The sequence below is a fragment of the Panthera tigris genome, chromosome D3 (genome assembly GCF_018350195.1).
Source record: "Panthera tigris isolate Pti1 chromosome D3, P.tigris_Pti1_mat1.1, whole genome shotgun sequence".
In the NCBI taxonomy this organism is placed as follows: domain Eukaryota; kingdom Metazoa; phylum Chordata; class Mammalia; order Carnivora; family Felidae; genus Panthera; species Panthera tigris.
In genome coordinates this window covers 28,705,297-28,724,363 of record NC_056671.1, presented here as the reverse complement: position 1 = coordinate 28,724,363, position 19,067 = coordinate 28,705,297, and the positions used below count along the sequence as shown (strand labels likewise).

Sequence of the window (19,067 nt, the reverse complement as noted above, 5' to 3'; positions counted from 1 at the left end):
TTGCCTAGATAATTCAATGGGGAAGAAGAGTCTTTTCAACAAATGGTGCTGGGACAACTGAATGCCCTTACTCCACCGAAAAAAGAAAAAGAAAAGGAAAAAAGAAAAAGAAAGAAGAAAGAAGAAGAAAGAAGAGGAGGAAATGAAGAAAAACCTAACATTCTTATCTCATGCCATACACAAAAAGTAACTTAAATCAGACTATGGACCTACATGTAAGCGTTAAAACCATAAAACCATTAGAAGAAAATATAGAAAATCATCATGACTTTGCACTCCTAGGGTAAGCATTCCTGGGTAAGACTCCAAAATCAAGATCCATTAAAGAAAAAAAGTGGTAATCCGGACTTTGTCAAAAATAAAAAATGTTTTCTTCAAAAGATATATTAGGAAAATAAAAAGAAGAGCTACAAATTAGGAGAAAATATATGCAGATCACACAGTTGATAAATGATTTATAACCAGAATATACAAAGCACTCTTAAAATTCAATAATAAGACAAATAAGCCTATTAAGAAATGGGCAGGGCCACCTGGATGACTTAGCCAGTTTAAACATTCCACTCTTGATTTGGGTGAGCCCAATAAGTGAGTCATGATCTCACAGTTGGTGAGAATGAGTCCCGAGTTGGTCTCTATGCTGACAGAGCAGAACCTTCTTGGAATTCTCTCTCTCCCTCTCTTTCTCTCTGCCCCTCCCTCGCTTGTGCTCACATTGTCTCTCTAAATAAGTAAACAAACTTAAAAAAAAACCTTTAAAAAATGGGCAAAAGATTTGAAGACATTTCTCTAACAAGATACATGAATGGCAAAAAAAAAAAAAAAAAAGACATATAAATGACAAATAACAACATGAAAAGAAAAGACACTTAATATCATTAGGCATTACAGAAATGCAAATTAAAACCACCATGAGGTATCCATAGGTAGCCTCTGGAATTACTTTAATAAAAAAGACAATATCAAGTGTTGCATACATGTTACAAAAACTAGACTCCTCATACACTGTTGGCAGAAATGTAAAATGGTACAGTCACTCTAGAAAACAGTTTGGTAGTGCCTTAAAGAACTAAAAAAATTTACTGTATGATCCAGCAATTCTACTCCTAGGTATTTACCCAAGAAAAATGGAAATATACATCTACAAAGACTTGTAGGAAAGTGTTCACAGCAGCAATATTCTTAATGGCCAAAAACTAGCACCAATTCAAATGTCCCTAAACGGATAAATGAATAAACAAAATGCGATATATCCATGGAATAATAAAGTTGGAATTTTACTCAACCATAAAAATGAACTAACTACTGATACAAGTTACAATGTAGATGAACCTGAAACATACTATGCTAATTGAAGGAAGCCAGATGTAAAAGATTGTATATTGTATGATTCCTTTATTTGTAATGTCCAGAAATGGCAACTCTACAGAGTCAGAAAACAGATCAGTAGCTGCCTAGGGCTAAAGGTAGAAGTGAAGAATGACTGCAGACAGGAACAAAGGAACTTTTTGGGATAGCAGAAATTTTCTAAAACCAGAGCATGGTGATAGTTCCACAACTCAATAAATTTTTTAACACTGACTTTTATTTTTTATTTATTTCTAACTTTTATTTATTTATTTGAGAGAGAGAGAACGTGTGCAGGCACTTGGGAGAAAGGCAGAGAGAGACGGAGAGAGAGAATCTTAAACAGACTCCATGCTCAGTGCAGAGCCCAACTCAGGGCTTGATCTCACAACCATGAGATTATGACCTGAGCTGAAATCAAAAGTCAGGCGCTTAACCAATTGAGCCGCCCAGGCACCCTGACAACTCAATAAATCTACTAAAAGTCACTGAACTGTACACTTATAATAAATGAATTTCCTGGCATGTAAATTATACCTGAAAAAAATGGTTAAGAAAGAAAAAAGTGACTGGATTAGAAGTTCAACTATAGGATAGAGGTACCTTTTAGTTTCAAATAGCCGGGGATCATATAAGAAATTTCCTCTAATTCAAAAACTTGTCAAGTTGTCACTAGACTGGTTAAAAAGGACTTGTTTTACATGAGGTACAAAATATTTAGTGACACAAAAAGAATTAAAAAAAAATAAAAGGGACCAACCTCCTTTGGGAATGAATCCTCTGTCAGATTCCAATTGTCAGGGTGAAGAATGTGCTACCGCAAGGGGGTACCATCCCACCACCTCTCCCCTCCCGACCTGGGTCAAGTGCTAACTGCTAGGCTGGCACTGTATAGCCTATACTCAATCTACCTCTAAAAATTAAGGGGAAAAGGTAGAGTTTGTAAAAAGAAACACAAATGACTACTCAAAGTGCTATGTTTCATAATAACAGTAAGAAATATACTCGGGCCAATAATGCAAGTAGTCAGGAAACTTCTTTATAGGGGCATACAAGATCTCTGTCACATATTTGTCTGTTTTTACAACTTTTTAAAAATATATAAACCATTCTTAGCTTGGGGCTGTACAAAAACAACAGGTTACCTATCCCTCACTTAGAGTGTTAATGTTTCATTAAGATGATGAGCAACAGATGAGGAATTCTACCCCCATTTCCTGTCAAGGGTAAAAATGTATCTCTGGTTTTAAAATATTCACTACAAAAGCATCAGTAGAGACAGTCTGAAGAAAGTGTGGGTAAGTGAATCTGCTCCAGGCTTCTCCAGAAGGATGGGCAGTGGCATGGGCTGAGGACCTCAGGAGCTCTCAGCCAGATAAAAGGACAGACTGCAAAGGCAGACCTTTTTATTTTTTTTTAACGTTTATTTTTGAGACAGAGAGAGACAGAGCATGAACGGGGGAGGGGCAGAGAGAGAGGGAGACACAGAATCGGGAGCAGGCTCCAGGCTCTGAGCCATCAGCCCAGAGCCCGACGCGGGGCTCGAACTCGCTGACCGCGAGATCGTGACCTGAGCTGAAGTCGGACACTTAACCGACTGAGCCACCCAGGCGCCCCAAGGCAGACCTTTTTAAAAAAGAGGTACATCTCATGAAGAGCCCTTTTCCTATCACAAGACTTCACCAGCCAAAATGGGTAGTCTGTGAGATTTAAGACCAGGACCCTTGACTTCACTTTCATGCTTTCACACTGGCACCTATGGAACTAAGTCATGTGAAACAATAAAATTATAATTAAATTAAATTAAATTAAATTAAATTTTAAATTTAATTAAATTAAATTTAATTTTTGGGGCGCCTGGGTGGCTCAGTCGGTTAAGCGTCCGACTTCAGCCAGGTCACGATCTCGCGGTCTGTGAGTTCGAGCCCCGCGTCGGCCTCTGGGCTGATGGCTCAGAGCCTGGAGCCTGCTTCCGATTCTGTGTCTCCCTCTCTCTCTGCCCCTCCCTCGTTCATGCTCTGTCTCTGTCTCAAAAATAAATAAACGTTAAAAAAAAAAAATTAAAAAAAAAAAAAAGATTTAAATTAAATTTAATTTTTAAATTTAATTTAATTAAATTTAGCCATTGTACAAATATCTTTTTTTTTTTTTTAAGACACTTCTGCTTATTTTGGTCTAGGGTCTTTGAAACACACCACCAACACTTGCCAAAAATTTGTACTACAAGGGTCCAAGGTTATCCTAACAGCCACAAGATTGTAATAAAAACAGAATAAATACTTAAAATTATATAACTTTGGTTCCACAGCTCACACTTCCTCATGCAAAAGAAAATAGCAGTCAACTGCCATAGATGAAGCAATTCATATGAACACTGAGAATGAGAGAAAAAAAAAAAAAAGAGCAGCGCCTGCCATCAGGAAGCTGGCCAGACCTCACAGTCAAACCATACTGCTCTCCTAGTGGACATAAACCATCTCAGAGGACACCAACCTCAGACAAGTCCCTCTGAGACCATGATAAAGTGAGACAAAGCAAGGCTGCTTCAGAATCTTATCTAAGTACAGACAAAAACAAGGTAACTGGGAAACCCACAAAATACCAAACAGCCATTCTCTTGGCTGAAATGCATGACTGCTACTTCTTTAACCAATTCCAGCTTTATCCTCACTCTAGTCTGCCCTTCCCCTATAGGTAAGATTTACTGAGACACCTAATCATAAAATTACCCCCACTTTCTAACAGCATCCAATCTTTCTTTTTTTAATGTTTGTTTATTTTTGAGAGAGAGAGAGAGAGAGAGAGAGAGAGAGAGAGAGAATGGGGGAAGGGCAGAGAGAGGGAGACACAGAATCTGAAGCAGGCTTCAGGCTCTGAGTTATCACCACAGAGCCCAATTCGGGACTCAAACTCACGAACCATGAGATCATGACCTGAGCTGAAGTCAGACATTTAACTGACTGAGCCACCTAGGTGACCCTAACAACATCCAATCTATAGCAAACTCCTGTTTCCTTAGACCATCCCCCAAATCACCCAACTGAAGCCCAAATCCTACAAAAGTTTCTTTCTAACACTCTCTATTAATGCTGTGACACCTCCCAGCTCCCCATGGTGTGATTTCTCTCTCACTTAAACAAGTAGTAAACCCAACTTGTTCAACTTCGGGTGTGTTGCCACTTCGGTTGGAGGGATTGAGAGCATGTAAATACCGAGTTCTCTCCACTCTCCTACCACACTCCAACAACTCCCTCTAGGAGATCCACAGTGCACACCGGTATAGAGAATCGTATTAGAGGACCAGGAAGACTAAATTGCTGGTTGTCTCTCAGACCCGCTTAGAATACCAAACAGCAAACACCACAACAGATAAGGTCTCTCAAAAGTATTGCAAAATAGGGGTACCTGGCTGGCTCATTTGGTAGAACATGTGACTCTCAATCTCAAGAGTCATGAGTTCAAGCCTGACATTAGGCATGGAGCCTACTTTTAAAAAATTAATTAACTAAAAAAAAAAAAAAAAAGTACTGCAAAACAGAAAATGCAGAAGAACCAAAACAATCATGAAGAATCCATAGGGGTGCCTGGGTAGCTCAGTCTGTTAAGCATCCGACTCCTGATTTTGACTCAGGTTATGATGCCACAGTTCAGGGATCAAGCCCCACATTGGGCTCTGCTTGGAATTCTTTCTCTCCGTCTCTCTCTGTCCCTCCACGAGGGGCACTCTTGCTCTCTCTCTCCAAATAAATAAACTTTTTAAAAATAAATAAATAAATAAATAAATAAATCCATAAAAGTTAGCAATTTCTTCAATTAAAATTAGTTTACATCTTTTACACTACATGTTCAAAAAAATACTTTGATGAGAAATAGAGTTCACAGAAAAAAAGTCATCTGAATAAAAAAATTTAGCTATTTTTTTTAAATAGAAAGGTTATAACTCCCATATGTCCATTTACTTACTGAAAGGACAAAGTAGACCCTATTTCTGTAACAAAACAGAAGCACAGGCAAAGCTAATATTTGGCATTCACAAATTTTAGCTCCAGAAAGAGTTTTCACTTTTCAAGGTAAGTGATAATACATTTTGCATTAAATATTAACAAGTCCACTATATACATAATCCTTTCAATTTCCCAAATCATAGATTCTATATTCTCAAAGTAACTAGAAGATTTCAAGCATCCAACATCCCCCTGAGTTCAGGGGAAGTAAAATTCTATTTATCAACAACTATACTGTCCTCAATGTGTTTCACAAGAGAAGCAGTACCTTGGCATACTCTAGGATCCCTGGAGCGCCACTGTAAAGCAGCCCATTATGAGGTCAAGGGCACCACATAGCCCAACTGGTAAACATGTGCAGAGTAGTGTTGGCCTTTCCAGATGTAGCAGCCATGAGGATGAGACACTGGGCATGCACTCCCTCATGTATGTAGCAGTATGCATGATGTCACAAAAAGCCCAGGTGCTCATGGGCCTCTCATTAAATAAGGTATGCAAAACAGCCTTGGCTAAAACTTTTGTAATTAAGTTTAGTATTATCGATAATTAAGTTTAGTATTATCGATGACACTTGGCTGTAAATTTATTGACAGCCGTCTGATATGTAAGGTAACAAATCAGGTAAAGTGAGGTAAAATTCCTTTCTGAAAATACTATCAGGCTTACCTTTCAAAGCTATCACCTTAGAGGCTGGATTCATGATGGCACTTTCTGCAGAGATGGGCCGTCTGATTGGTGCCATTGGATCACTCATGTCAACAATCACTACCTGTGCCTGCTCACCAACCTTTTCTCGGACACATATAAACTTATCAGATTCCATGGTCAGTGTGCTGAATCCAATGTTGGCTGGATTAATTCCCAGGTTTTGGAGCTAAAGAGAAAAAGAAAACATTTGATTAAAATTAAGTTTTTCCTCTCTGAAACACAGTATATCTAGTCCATTATTTAGCAAAGTCTAATAGAAGGAAGAAAAGTAAAACAAGAGTTTAGAAAAAACTTGGGGGCACCTGGGTGGCTCAGTCTGCTGAGTGTCCAATTCTTGGTTTCCGCTCAGGTCATGATCTCATGGTTCGTGAGTCTGAGCTCTGTGTTAGGTTCTGCGCTGACACCACAGAGTCTGCTTGGGATTTTCTCTCTCCCTCTCTTTCTCTGCCCCTCCCTTGTGCTCACTCTCTCTCTCTCTCAAAATAAATAAACTTTTTAAGGAAAAGGAGTTTAGAAAAAACTTGGCATTAAATAACTGAGGCAAACATTGACTTGTATTTCTATACCTTTAATAGGTATAGGCAATGCATCAACAGGAGGCTGTGAGTCAAATCTCAAGGGGCTTATAATCATACAGACTGATGAAAACACACAAGAATAAGGATAATGCCAGGAAGAGGGAAGGATGCCTTGAGCAATACAGACAGGTAGACATCAGCTGGGAGGGGGTGGAGGAGCCCACAAAGAATAACTCACAGATAAACCCACAGTTGAGGAGAGCCTCAGCAAGAAGGTGGTCTTGGAGAGGTGAAGGCAGGGGAAAAGAGGGGAAAGGAAGAAAACAAAAACCAGTTTCTCCAAAAGCAAACAGTAACAAAGATCTAGCCAAGAGTTTTTCTTTTCCTTAAAGCAACCCCACATATCATATTTGATTTAATTTCTCAGTCAGTTTAAATATTTCTTGGCATGTCCAAGGAAAAGTCAACAGGTCTGGTACATCTTTGGAGGTAGATGGATTGCTTGACCTTGTGTAAAACTTAAATCAGGCACCTTTCTTCAAAGGTCACTTTATACATAGTGCTTGGTTTAAATAAGAACCAAGTTTATTAATGAGATAAACTTCAATGAAAAACCCTGGGAAAACACACACTCAAGAGAACCATGCTTATATCTATAAAATTCCCCTGCCCCAATTTACCTTACAAGGCACCTTTGTTTCTAAACATTTTTCTGCTCAACCCAAACCTTACTGCTATTGACTAGACTCTTAGTTACCCTGTGTGATCTTGTATAAAAGTTTATGCTAGCAACAAAGATTGGGAACCACTTGTTAAAAATAATGATCAGTCTTTAGAAGGAGCACAAATAAGGCTATTCATACTGCCAGTATAATTCTTTATTCTATCATTTTATTCCCCAATGAACTCCTTAAAAGCAAGGATTATATCTTATTTGTCTCTTGTGGTACAGATTCTAGCACATATTTAATATTCCAGCTGCTGAGCAGGCTGTAGGACAACAGGTCACCTTATCTGACCTTTCTGCTAACCCAGGAGGGAAGTATGCTATGCACAACTTACACTAGTACAACACAAGACTTTTAGGTTAAGAAATCTTCCCAAAGCCACACTGCTGATTAATGATGGAGACAGGTGTGAATAAAGCTTGTATTCTAAACCACAATACTGTCTTGTTTGAAATTCACATTTTATTTTCACACATCTGAAGCAGGAGCTTAATGTAGTAAATGCAGTAGTATAGTGAATCAAAGTTGAGACTTTCTCACAGCAAGTAATTTTCATACATTAATTTCATGAGTACTGAACGCATGCTACCTGCTAATCACTAACTCTGAAAACAGTAAGATATATAAGATATAGTCACACCATCCAGAGCCCACAGACCATGGAGACTAACAATTATCAGTAGGTTGAACTATATGAAGTTGCTGATAGGGAGACAATGAAAAGTTCCTTTGGGGGCAGAGAGAGGGAGAGAAACAACAGGGTGAAAGAATGTTCCCAGGAGACCTACCTAGTCTTCCTTTTTTTTTTTTTAAATTAAATAAGCATTATACTATATAAGCATATAGTAACATTTGGAGAGCCCCCTAACACTCAAGCACCCAACACCCAACACTGTTAAATCTTTACATTTCAAAAAAAAAAAAAAATCTTTACATTTCAGAGCCATACACTTAAGTGGGCCTACATTTTCTAAATTTTCACTTTATTCTTAGTTTGGGGATGTTGGGTTAATATGGCAACATTCTGATTTCAACTCCAAATATCATCAAGAATTTGTACCCAATCTCTTGAGTACAGTAAGTTCTTAAATATTAATGATTATGTCCAGTTCCTTACACAAAAGCATATACACACATTCAAGGTACTTGGAAAAGGTAAAAGTACCTCACAAAGGAAGACGCTGTTTTAACAGCTGAGAACAGTGTACCCAAAAATAAGTCAGAGACTATTAGAACTAAAAGGAAGAAGGTGGTTCTCAACCAGGGGCAGTATCCTGCAGTCTCTGGAAACAATCAGGGGCAATCTGAATTGTACAATGACTAGAGAACACTACTAGTATTTAGTGGGCTGGGGCCAGGCATGCCAAACACAGGACAATCCCACAAAAAAGAACTTTTAGATATAAAATAGCAAATACCACTGAGTTTTACTCTATATGCAGAAACAGAGTCCCAGAGAAGTGGTGTGCCCAAAGTCATGTTTTCTCATTAGTTAATAGCTACAACTAAGGACTCCTGATTCCTAGAATAATTATTCTGAAAGGCAACACAGCTACACATTTAAAACAACGTATATACAAGTTAAGCAAAGGTACACAAGATATTATTTAATAATCTTTTTCAGTTCTTAAGACCTGCAATTAAATGAATCCAAATTCAAATCTGACACTGGGGAAAACATAAAAAGAAATTACTCATCCGACAACTCTGTGGTTTCTATATTTAAGGGGCTTAGGGACAACAGTATGACTGGGAAGGCTGCAGCTGTGTTTATACAGGGCTGTTGGTGAAAACACCAACTGACCATACCAAAGAGCCAGAATGTTCAGTTGCAATAATATCTCAGGTTTTCATGTCTCTTGTCTCTGAAGATGCTAGTCCTTTCTCCTTCTGTATATGTTTCCTCAGGCTCATTCACTGCCTTATCACAGTGCCCATCAGGTGGACATTCAATAATTAATTAGTAAAGAAGTTACTAGTTTTAGGCAGTCAAGAAAATAATTTAATTTTTAAAAATAGATTTTGTATGTCAAACTTACCACAAGCTTTCTCTTAGCTTAAAGAGGGAGCCTTGTAAATGAGGACCTATGAAGAATGAGGACCTATGAAGAATGAGGACACAGAGGTCTTTTCTAGAACTATCCTAAAATTCTAAGACTAGATTAGTTCAGAACAGTTTAAAAACTACATCTGTGTAGTGCTTTACAGAACCTCTCTCAAATTACACCAATGTAGGTTTTCTGTATTTTAAAACCAACACATAAGACCCTATATTTATACGTGTTAAATGTCAACTAGTTGGATGCCTGCCTGTCAAGATCTCCTTGAATACTAATTTTGTCACTGAACTTTGCTAGCCCAGCTCTGCGGCATCCTTCTTCAGCCAGCCAAGAGTTATGGTAATCTCTCCCTGGCATGGAGGCCACCAGCAGGCCTTAAGCAAGAGAAGCAAAAGAAGAAAATATGGAATAGACTGAAAGCAACAGATTCACGAAGAAAGCAATGAAATACTTACAGGATGGGGGGCGGGGGGCGGGGGACAGGGTGTCAACAACTACTGCCCCAGAAGAATATCAGTAAGCAATACTGTCAAATATATGCTGCAATCTTTATATAATCTTAAAAGAAAGATCTTCAAATTCTGTTAAGTTACAAAAGTAAAAGGAGGGAATTTCATAGCAGGATTGAAAGAGATATGGTTTCCTTAATAGTGGTTTCTTCTGGGAAAAGGGACCCAAAGTTTGAACAGAAAGGTTTAATTTTCATTTATACTATTCTTCCTATGTGTATGTATTACTTTAAAACTTGTTCCAAGCAGACTTTACCCCAGCTACAGAATGTTTGAGAAACTGGTGGAGAGGGACCTTGACTAAGATCTTAGTACATAGTAACTCTTTTAATCCAATAAACTCAAAAAGTACTGAGAATCTTGTGCAGTTCAAGGATTCTGAACATTTAAATATGTTCTATGATCATAATTTATTCTTCCAAAGAGGACTTGCCCAAATTCATTTTATTCATTCATTCATATATAAAATACATATATGTGTGTGTGTGTGTGTGTGTATACACATACACACACATACATACATACATACATACAGGGAGAGAGAGAGAGAGAGAGAGACAGCACACGAGCAGGGAGAGGGGCAGAGGAAAACAGACTCTTAAGCAGGCTCTATGCTCAGCATGGAGCTCAACGCAGGGCTTGATCCCATGTCCCTGGGATCATGACCTGAGCTAAAAGCAAGAGTCAGACACTCAACTGACTGAGCCACCCAGGCACCCCTTGCCCAAATTCGTTTAATATTTGCTCACTTACCATACCACTGTTGTGGACAATCTCACAAAGGCTGACCCTTCCACACACCCTGGGTGACCACTTTGTAAATAAGAAAGTCAGAAGGTAAATGATTGGCCTAGTATCTACTTCCAATACAAGGATCATCAGTCTACCAACAGGCAAAATTTAACAGCTTACACAAGACCTTAAAAACATTTATATGGGTGCACAACAATTTCAGTACACAAGGAGCCTGTTGTTTGTCTTAGTGTACCAAAAACCGTTTCACAAAATGGCAACCTAAACCAAACATGTAGTAGGCTGTGAGTACACTGTCACCTTTCAGAGTGACTCCCCAGGGTCTCTCCAACAGACGCAGGTGCTCATGAATTGTTTTCAGTTCAAGCTCAATCTACTCTTTAGAGTGCTGCCTTTCCTACTCACATGTAAAAGGCTTCAAACAACAAACTCTTTAATTATGAATGACTAAAGATTGATTCAATCCAGCTGCGTGTGAGACTCATCTGGAAAGAAAGGCCAAAGTCCTCACTTCTCAGAGATTCTGATTTAGTGTTTAATGTAGGCACCTACAGAGATGGGCTGGGAAGCACTGATTAAGACTAGTGACCACCTTGCTCCTATAAGTAAATTATATGTAAAATAGACCACCTCGGCAGACTCTGTATGTTTTTTGTTTGTTTGTTTTTTTATTTTTATTTAGACTCTGTATCGTTAAGAACATCACCTCAGAGATATGCTACATAATTGAAACCTTGAGGGAACATGTTTATATGTTCTCTGTTTATTGAGCTGTGCCACATTTCAAAACTCTTACAGCCATTCCTCTTCTGAATCAAGGTGTCGTTAGTTCCTAGTCCTGTCTCTATTTTCAGCACAAACAGCAACAACCTTCAAACTTAGATATCTGAATATAAAAAAAGTTCAAACAGTACAGGGGCGGCTGGGTGGCTCAGTCAGTTGAGCAGCCCACTTCAGCTTAGGTCATGATCTCACCGTTTGTGGGTTCGAGCCCTGCATCGGGCTCTGTGCTGACAGCTCAGAGCCTGGAGCCTGCTTCAGATTCTATGTCTCCCTCTCTCTCTGCTCCTCCCTTGTTTGTGCTCTGTCTCTCTCTCTCTCTCTCTCAAAAATAAATAAACATTAAAAAAAAGTTCAAACAGTACATATAATACAAGAAAAATATTTCTGCAGAACTAGTCATCCTCTCAAAACCAGGGTGACAGGATAAATAAAGCTAAATAAATTGCTGCAATCTTAAGCTGAAGTGGAAGGAATGCTTTATTACAATGCATTAGATATAAAAGTACAGCTTCTGCTTTGGGCACACTCCTGAAAAACTGACTGTAGAATAAAAGTTCCTATACACTGATTTCTACTTTCCCACTGACCATTAGAAAACTATTGTTTTTCCTCTGGGGAAAATCTGGCCCAAGAATTTTCTTTAACTATAGTTTTACAAACAAAACACAAAAATAATTCTTTTATGAGGGACACCTAAGTACCTCAGTCAGTTAAGTGTCCGACTCTTGATTTTGGCTCAGTTCATGATCTCGCAGTTTGTGAGATGGAGCCCCATGTCAGGCTCTATGCTGACAGCATGGAACCTGCATGGGATTTTCTCTCTCCCTCACTCACTGCCCCACTTCCACTATCTCTCTCAAAAATAAATAAACTTAAAAAAAAAAAAGAAAAGGATTTCCAGGGGCTCCTGGGTAGCTCAGTCAGTTAAGCATCTGACTTCGGCTCAGGTCACGACTCACAGTTTGTGGGTTTGAGCTCCACGTTGGGCTCTGTGCTGACACCTCAGAGCCTGGAGCCTGCTTCAGATTCTGTGTCTTCCCCTCTCTCTGTTCCTCCTCTGCTTGCTCTCGCTCTCTCTCTCTCTCAGAAATAAACGTTAAAAAAATTTTTTTAAAGAATTTTCATATGAAACAAACCAAAATTAAAAACAGGAAAAAACCCAATTAGATTCACAAATATTAAGTGATGTGATAGACAGAAACCATATTACTTAATGGGGCAGAAACAAAACGTCAGTGTGACAGGCAGGAGTACTCTCCACAAAGTAGACTTACAGTAAATTGTCACAGGTGAGCTATACGGAGTGTCTAGAAAGGCCTACCAACTTTGTCATTAGACAATCTACATTTTAACTAATCAGTCATCAGCTATACAAACATTTTAGTATGAAATTGACTTCATTCCTTCAAAGATTTCAGGGCCTATTATGTACCAGGCAGTGACAATACAACTGCAGATAGAAGGAGATCCTGAGCCTGCAGTCCAGTAAGGAAAGTGACCACTTATACACCATACAGTTACCTCCATCATGAAGGAAGCCCCAAAGCCATGGGGGCGCACAGGAAGGGCTCCTAATTCTGACAAATCAGGGACAGCTTCCTATCATTGAAGCAGATAGATACCAGAGGGCTAAGTAGGACTTGGCTGGGTAATGTCTGAGGGGACGAATGTTCTGGAAAGAGGCAACAGCATGTGCAAAAGCCCACAGGTAAGAATACTGGGCTCCAGAGAAGGCCCTGGAGGACAAGATGGGGGAGCAGCAAGAGAGCTGAGCAGGTGCTGGATTAGGCAGGGCTTTACAGGACATTTGGGAGTCTGGCATTTTCATCCTGGAAGAAGGAAGCGTTCATTGATGAACTTTAAGCAGATGTTTAACCTTTGCGATCTCTTTGCCTGTGTGCTAGAAAACAGAGGGCAAGACTTGAGGTAGGTGACCAGAGACAAAGTTAGTGCAGTCATCTAGGTGAGGAATGTTGGCATAGTCCGGGGTCATATCAGTTATGATGAGAATGGCAGAATGATGCCCAAAATAAATAGAAAGAAGAACCAAAAAGTTAGGAAGAAGTCATGGCTGTCTCCTAGGTTCATGGCTGGACACTGGAGAAGATACATGTTTGGTGAGAAAGAAGAACCCTATTTTGGAACATGTTATGTTTGAAGAACCTACGGATCATGCAATGGCCTTATCTAACAGAGAGCTGTCATAATGCCAATAACTGACAAGAACAGAACATTTTATTATGTACTGACACTGTCCCACACCTTATTTTATCACATTTATTAACTCAAAACCTCACAATAACTCTATCAGGTAAAAACTATACCTTTTATCTCTATATTACAATTACAGAGATGGAGGCACAAAATGTTTACAAAATTTCCCTAATTCACTTGACCAGTAAGGGCCTGAGTCCAGATTCAAACCCTTACATTTGGCCTCAGTCTGTGCTTTTCACCAAAGGCTGCTATTGTCTCTCCCACATGCATCTCTGAGGCTCAGCAAAAAATATGCAGCCTGCATGGAAACACTGAGCATATGGGAATACATACAAATCACCCAGTAGAGCATACAGAATGAAAAGATAAAGGGGCTCAAGAAAGACCCCAGGCATATGCCTAAGAAGAGCCCACAAAGGAAACTGGGGTGTGGGCACAGAGGTAGGAGAAACCTTTGGGACACTGTGGTATAACCAAAAGCAATACAGAAAGGGACATGAGGAGGCAGTAAAGCACAGTGTCAAATGCATCAGATGTCTGTGATGCTGGGGTTGGAGTTTATTATTTTTTTGTAGCAGGGATTGGCAAACTACAGACTGTTTTTGCATGGCCCAACTAAAAATGGGTTTTACATTTTTTAGATGGTTTAAAAAAAAAGGAGGAAGGGGGTGCCTGGGTGGCTCAGTCAGTTAAGCGTCTAACTTTGGCTTGGGTCATGATCTCACAGTTCATGGGTTCGAGCCCTGCATCGGGCTCTGGGCTGGCAGTGCACAGCCTGCTTGGGATTCTCTCTCCTTCCCTCTATTTCTGCTCTTCCCCAACTCATGCTTTCTCTCTCTTTCAAATAAATAAATTAAAAAAAAATGTTTCTCATTTTTAAAAAAAGGGAAAAATATGTGACAAGAGACAATATGTGGCCCTCAAAGGCCTAACATACCTACTATCTGGTCCTTTACAAAAAAGTTTGCATGACGACTTGTGACCTTGGCAAGAACAGGTGCAGGGGAACAGTGGAGGCAAAAATCAGACTGCAGGTTACTGAGGAATATAAGGGAAGTGATGGAAGGATAAAGTAATTCTTCCATGATGTCTAGCTGTGAGGTAAGAGCGTCAAGGAGATAGGAGAGAGGGAGAAGTTTGTTTGCCGTAAAGATGGAGGCAATACCAGGGAAGAAGCCACCACAAGGGAATGGATGAAAACATAGGAAAGAGAAGATGCTACTGAGCAAGGCCCTCCTAAAAGGGGAAGGATGTAGGATCTAGAACACAGAAAAGAGGAGGAACCCCACTTTTGAGATAAAAGGAAGGCAGAAAAGAGTGACTGCAGACAAGTTTGTAAGGCTGCAGGCATGAAGGTGAGGAATATCTCAGTTTATGGCTTTTGTTTCTCCAATCATTTGCTGCCAGCAAGGGGGAGTAACAGGATCAGGGATTTAAGGAACAAGCGGAAATTTTGAAATGTCTGCAGCTACAGAGTGTACAGTCTAGAAAAACAAGGAATGCAGAGCAACCTCAACACCCGGTTAATGCTGGAGACCACAAACCACATTTACATGACCTGTATGCTGCAAGCCACAACTATTTTCCAGATAACAAAATGTATCGCTTCAAGAAATGAACTTCGACAGGAATTTAAATGCCTTGCAGCTTACTTGCCTTTCGAAGAGAACATATTTATGTGGCTAAAGCACAGGCTTTGGAATCAGAGATCAGGGTTAGAACCCAAACTGTCACTTATTAGTTGTGTAATTTTACTTGAATTACTTAACCTCTCTGTGCCTCAGTTATGAGAAAGATTAAATGAGATTTATAAAATACATTAGTATAGTGATTTACAAAAGAAATGGCTCAATAAATGATCATATTATTATATCGTTATAATGAGCAGCAATGATAGTATTTTGATATTTCACATTACTGTCAGCAGATGGGTATTCAGGAGACTTCTACCTCCACACATCTGCAGCTATATCACTAACCAAGTGACCGCAGCAGGATACTCTGGTTATTAAGTTTCCAATCTGCATAATAAGAGGATCTGACTGTCACTATCAGGGCCTTTCCCATTTGGATAGAGTTAGAAGTGCTCTGTGCTGTGAAAACATGACCTTCCAATCCACCCCATTCCTTGGAATATCACTGTGTAGTACAAAGACCTGAGTCTGAATCCCTCTCTTGTTTCCTGAATGACTGGACCACTTATTTGACATCTTTGTGCCTTGATTTCCTCACCTAGAAAATAAAATAAATCATATGGGTCTTATGGGATTGTGATGATTTAACAAAAAGCATAGAGACAACGGAAACTATTCATCTAGCCCCCACCTCCTCACCTATAAAATGAGAATCATATCAGCCTTCACAGGTGTGACATGTACGTGTGATGTGAGTGAAATGTACACTGTGCCAGTACAGAACCCTTGGTCAAACACAGGCAGCCAATCTTTATTTTCGTGAGGCACAACTCTATTAGGAAAACTTAAGATACAACAAACTGGGACCTCATTAAAAAGCTAAACTTGGGGAGGGGGTATCGCATTAAAAGGTGTTATGAAAACACACCATGCTCCCTTTTCCTCTTTGGTCACACGATTTGACCATCCTTCCCCACGAGACCACCCCAGTGGCTGGGGTAGTCAACAGACGCAAACTCAGGTGTAAGGGTCGAGAGATGCAAAAACGGGGAAATTAGGCTCAGACACAGATTTTAGTGGTACAAAGCTTGCGACTAGAATCCGTGTGCACCGCTCGTCAGTCTGGTTAAAGCTCCCATAGGCACTGAAAGGGGACATTTCGGCAGATCTTCGGTTCCCATCACCCGGCGCTCTCAGCCTGCATGCCATCGAGGTCGGAGCCGCCCAGGAAGGACTATCGTCGCTACCGGATAACGGGTTTCTGCGACCAGCACACCTGGCGGGGCCGCACGTGCGGGCCACCGCGCCCTCCCACTGCACCGGCCGGCGCGCCTCGACACCGACCAGCACTCCCGCCCCACCACCCCCCCACGCCAGCCGGCCCGAGTCTGTGCGCTGCGTCGCCTCCACCCGAGTAGGGGTCGAGGGCCAGGGGCTGGAGGTCTTGGGCAGCCGGCCAGTCAGCGGCTCCTGCCGGGTCCCTGGAGAGGTGGGGTGGCCGGGGGCGCGGCTGACAGAGGGAGCGCTCGACCCGCAATGGAGTCTGCCCGGCCTCGGTGTCAAGAGCCCGGGCCTCACCTGGAAGTGCTCCTGGAAGCGGATGGGGAGGATCTGCGCCATGGCGGGCGCGGTGCCGAAGCGGCAGCGGAGACAGAAGCGATGGTGGCGGTGGCTGCGGTGGCGGCAGCTCCTCTCACGCTCTGAGACGAGCGGCAGCGGTAGCTGCCGCGCAGGCGCATTACCCCGGCCCGCGTCCGGCACGCGTGCCCCACCGCATAGCCCCTGCGCGGAATCACTCCGCCCGCCGCCTGAGGGTCCGCGAAAAGTAGTTCCGCGCGTAGCCGCACTTCCGGAACCCGGCAGTAAGACCGGGTCTGCTCTTCCCTGGGGTGGTGGTCATGGCTGGTGTGCGCGGGAGAGTGGAGGGGTAGTAAACTAACGCCTGGCCGATGGCCTGGGCAGGTGTGCGCGGGAAAGTGGAGGGGTTCCGGGCTAACCCCTGGCTAGTGCCCAGGAGGGTGTGCGCGGGAAGATCGACTAAGTCTCTGGCTGCAGCAAGCCACTGCTCAGGGCAGGTGTGCACGGACGGGGACTAGGCGTGGGATACCCTCAGCAAATTTCCTGTGGGATAGGGTTTTCAAACAGGTAAACCAAGACTCGGGACTGCCCTTGCCTAGAGCCTACCATATGTAGGGGGTGGCGGGCAATGGGGGAAGTTCTACCTCAAACTCTGGACAGTTGAGAGACACCCTTTTATTCAGGCACAGATGTCCCAAAACCACCGCGAAAGGAATCTCAGAAGTATGTGTACCCCGCTCCTGTAGGGAACCCTTCCTGGCTCATGCAGTTTCTAGACAGTGCTATATGAGAATATCAGTGCGGAGAGCCTGCAAAGATCACATCTAGCAGCAGATGACCAACCCAAGGCCACTGAGGGTCACCTGGATTGTCTGTGGTCACGCAATAGTAGTAGCAGTTCCGGAACTAGAGTCCACACCTGCTTTGCCCAGGGGTCAGTTGCTTTCTGAGGCACCATTTGACGATGTGTTTTGCATGCAGATGGCTCAGCTGCAAAAAAGAGGTTTGTCAGGGAAGGGAAACCTTTGGTATTCCGTGTACGCATTCCCACAGTGTAATGGATACCCTGTATGCTTCATGTTGCTCACTGGTAATTTTAAGAAATTAATAGTCAACCGTGAATAACACAGTGATTGTGCAATTATTTGCTTTATAATCTAGTATCATCCAAAAATGTGTTAAAGAAGAAAACAGACTGCTTACTTTCAAATTAAATCTCTTTTCCAGTGTCAGCCAAAACCTTTGCAGACTGCCCTTTCAACATCTGTGTAGCCTCATCATCTAACAATAGAGCCGACTTTTGCCATGGGTAGTACTACTCAAATCTCTCCATGTTGGCAGTAATGCCTGTGACCCCAAGTACTCTGTACACCAAATGCTTTAGCATTAATAGTATCATTCCCTAAACTACCATCTTCCCCCCAGGGAGGGTGAGGCTTAGGGTCAAAACTAAAAACTTACATCCTAGAAGAATTTCAAGAAAATTGTGGTTAAGCAAAATGAAAGGATTGTTAATAAGTCTGGACCTCGCTGTGTGTCTATACTTCTAAAGGAACTAAACATTCTGATTTAAAGATTCTAGTACTCTCACTGCTGGTGAGTGACTTACGTATTATATACTTATATATATAACTGTATATACATATACGTATATATATATACACACACACACATATATATGTGCATATAAATTGTTCATCAGCAGGTCAAAAACTTGGATAATGCTGTGATGGAAGTGTATGAGGAGGGCAATTTTGTGATATTTATGCATGTACACTTTAGTGTTCTACCAAGTGTATCTATTTTACAGTTACTCTTGCAGACCTTCATCCTACAAATAAAATTCCAAGGAAAATTAGCAGTTCATGGTAAAGATAGATAGACAGACAGACAGACAGTCCCAGACACATAACCACTCAGGGAAACAAGCCACTACAACAAAGAACCAGGAAGACCAAGAAGCAAATACAGACTCACAAAAGTTGAGAAAATGAAATTATCACAAACAACTTTTTCATTATTATATTCAATATATTACAAGAGCTAAGCAACAGCTTAAAAATACTTGTGGGGAAAAAATACATGCAGGAAACCTGAAACTAAAGAATGACCAAGCAGACTTGAAAAAGAACCAAATAGAAATTCTAGAAATGGAAAATGTAATAGAGGACAGTAAAGCCTTGGTACAATATTGTAAGTGGGCCCCAAATTCTCTAATTGTATTGTGA

At 41.1% G+C, this 19,067-nt stretch overlaps 1 protein-coding gene across 6 annotated transcripts in view; it reads right to left on the bottom strand.

The window, feature by feature from the left end:
* The window catches only part of CLTCL1 (clathrin heavy chain like 1), a 131,328-nt gene that overhangs the window by 85,954 nt on the left and 26,307 nt on the right, over window positions 1-19,067 (bottom strand). For 4 of the 6 annotated variants that reach the window (XM_042961802.1, XM_042961803.1, XM_042961806.1 and 1 more), the window contains exons 1-2: window positions 16,840-16,997; window positions 6,018-6,225 (exon numbers count right to left, since the gene is read on the bottom strand). In XM_042961802.1, coding sequence (XP_042817736.1) covers window positions 6,018-6,225; window positions 16,840-16,881 — 250 coding nt within the window. In that variant the 5' untranslated portion in view covers window positions 16,882-16,997. Of the gene's footprint in view, window positions 1-5,619; window positions 5,736-6,017; window positions 6,226-16,839; window positions 16,998-19,067 lie in introns of those variants that run through there. The other 2 variants (XM_042961804.1, XM_042961807.1) reach the window with 2 other exon arrangements.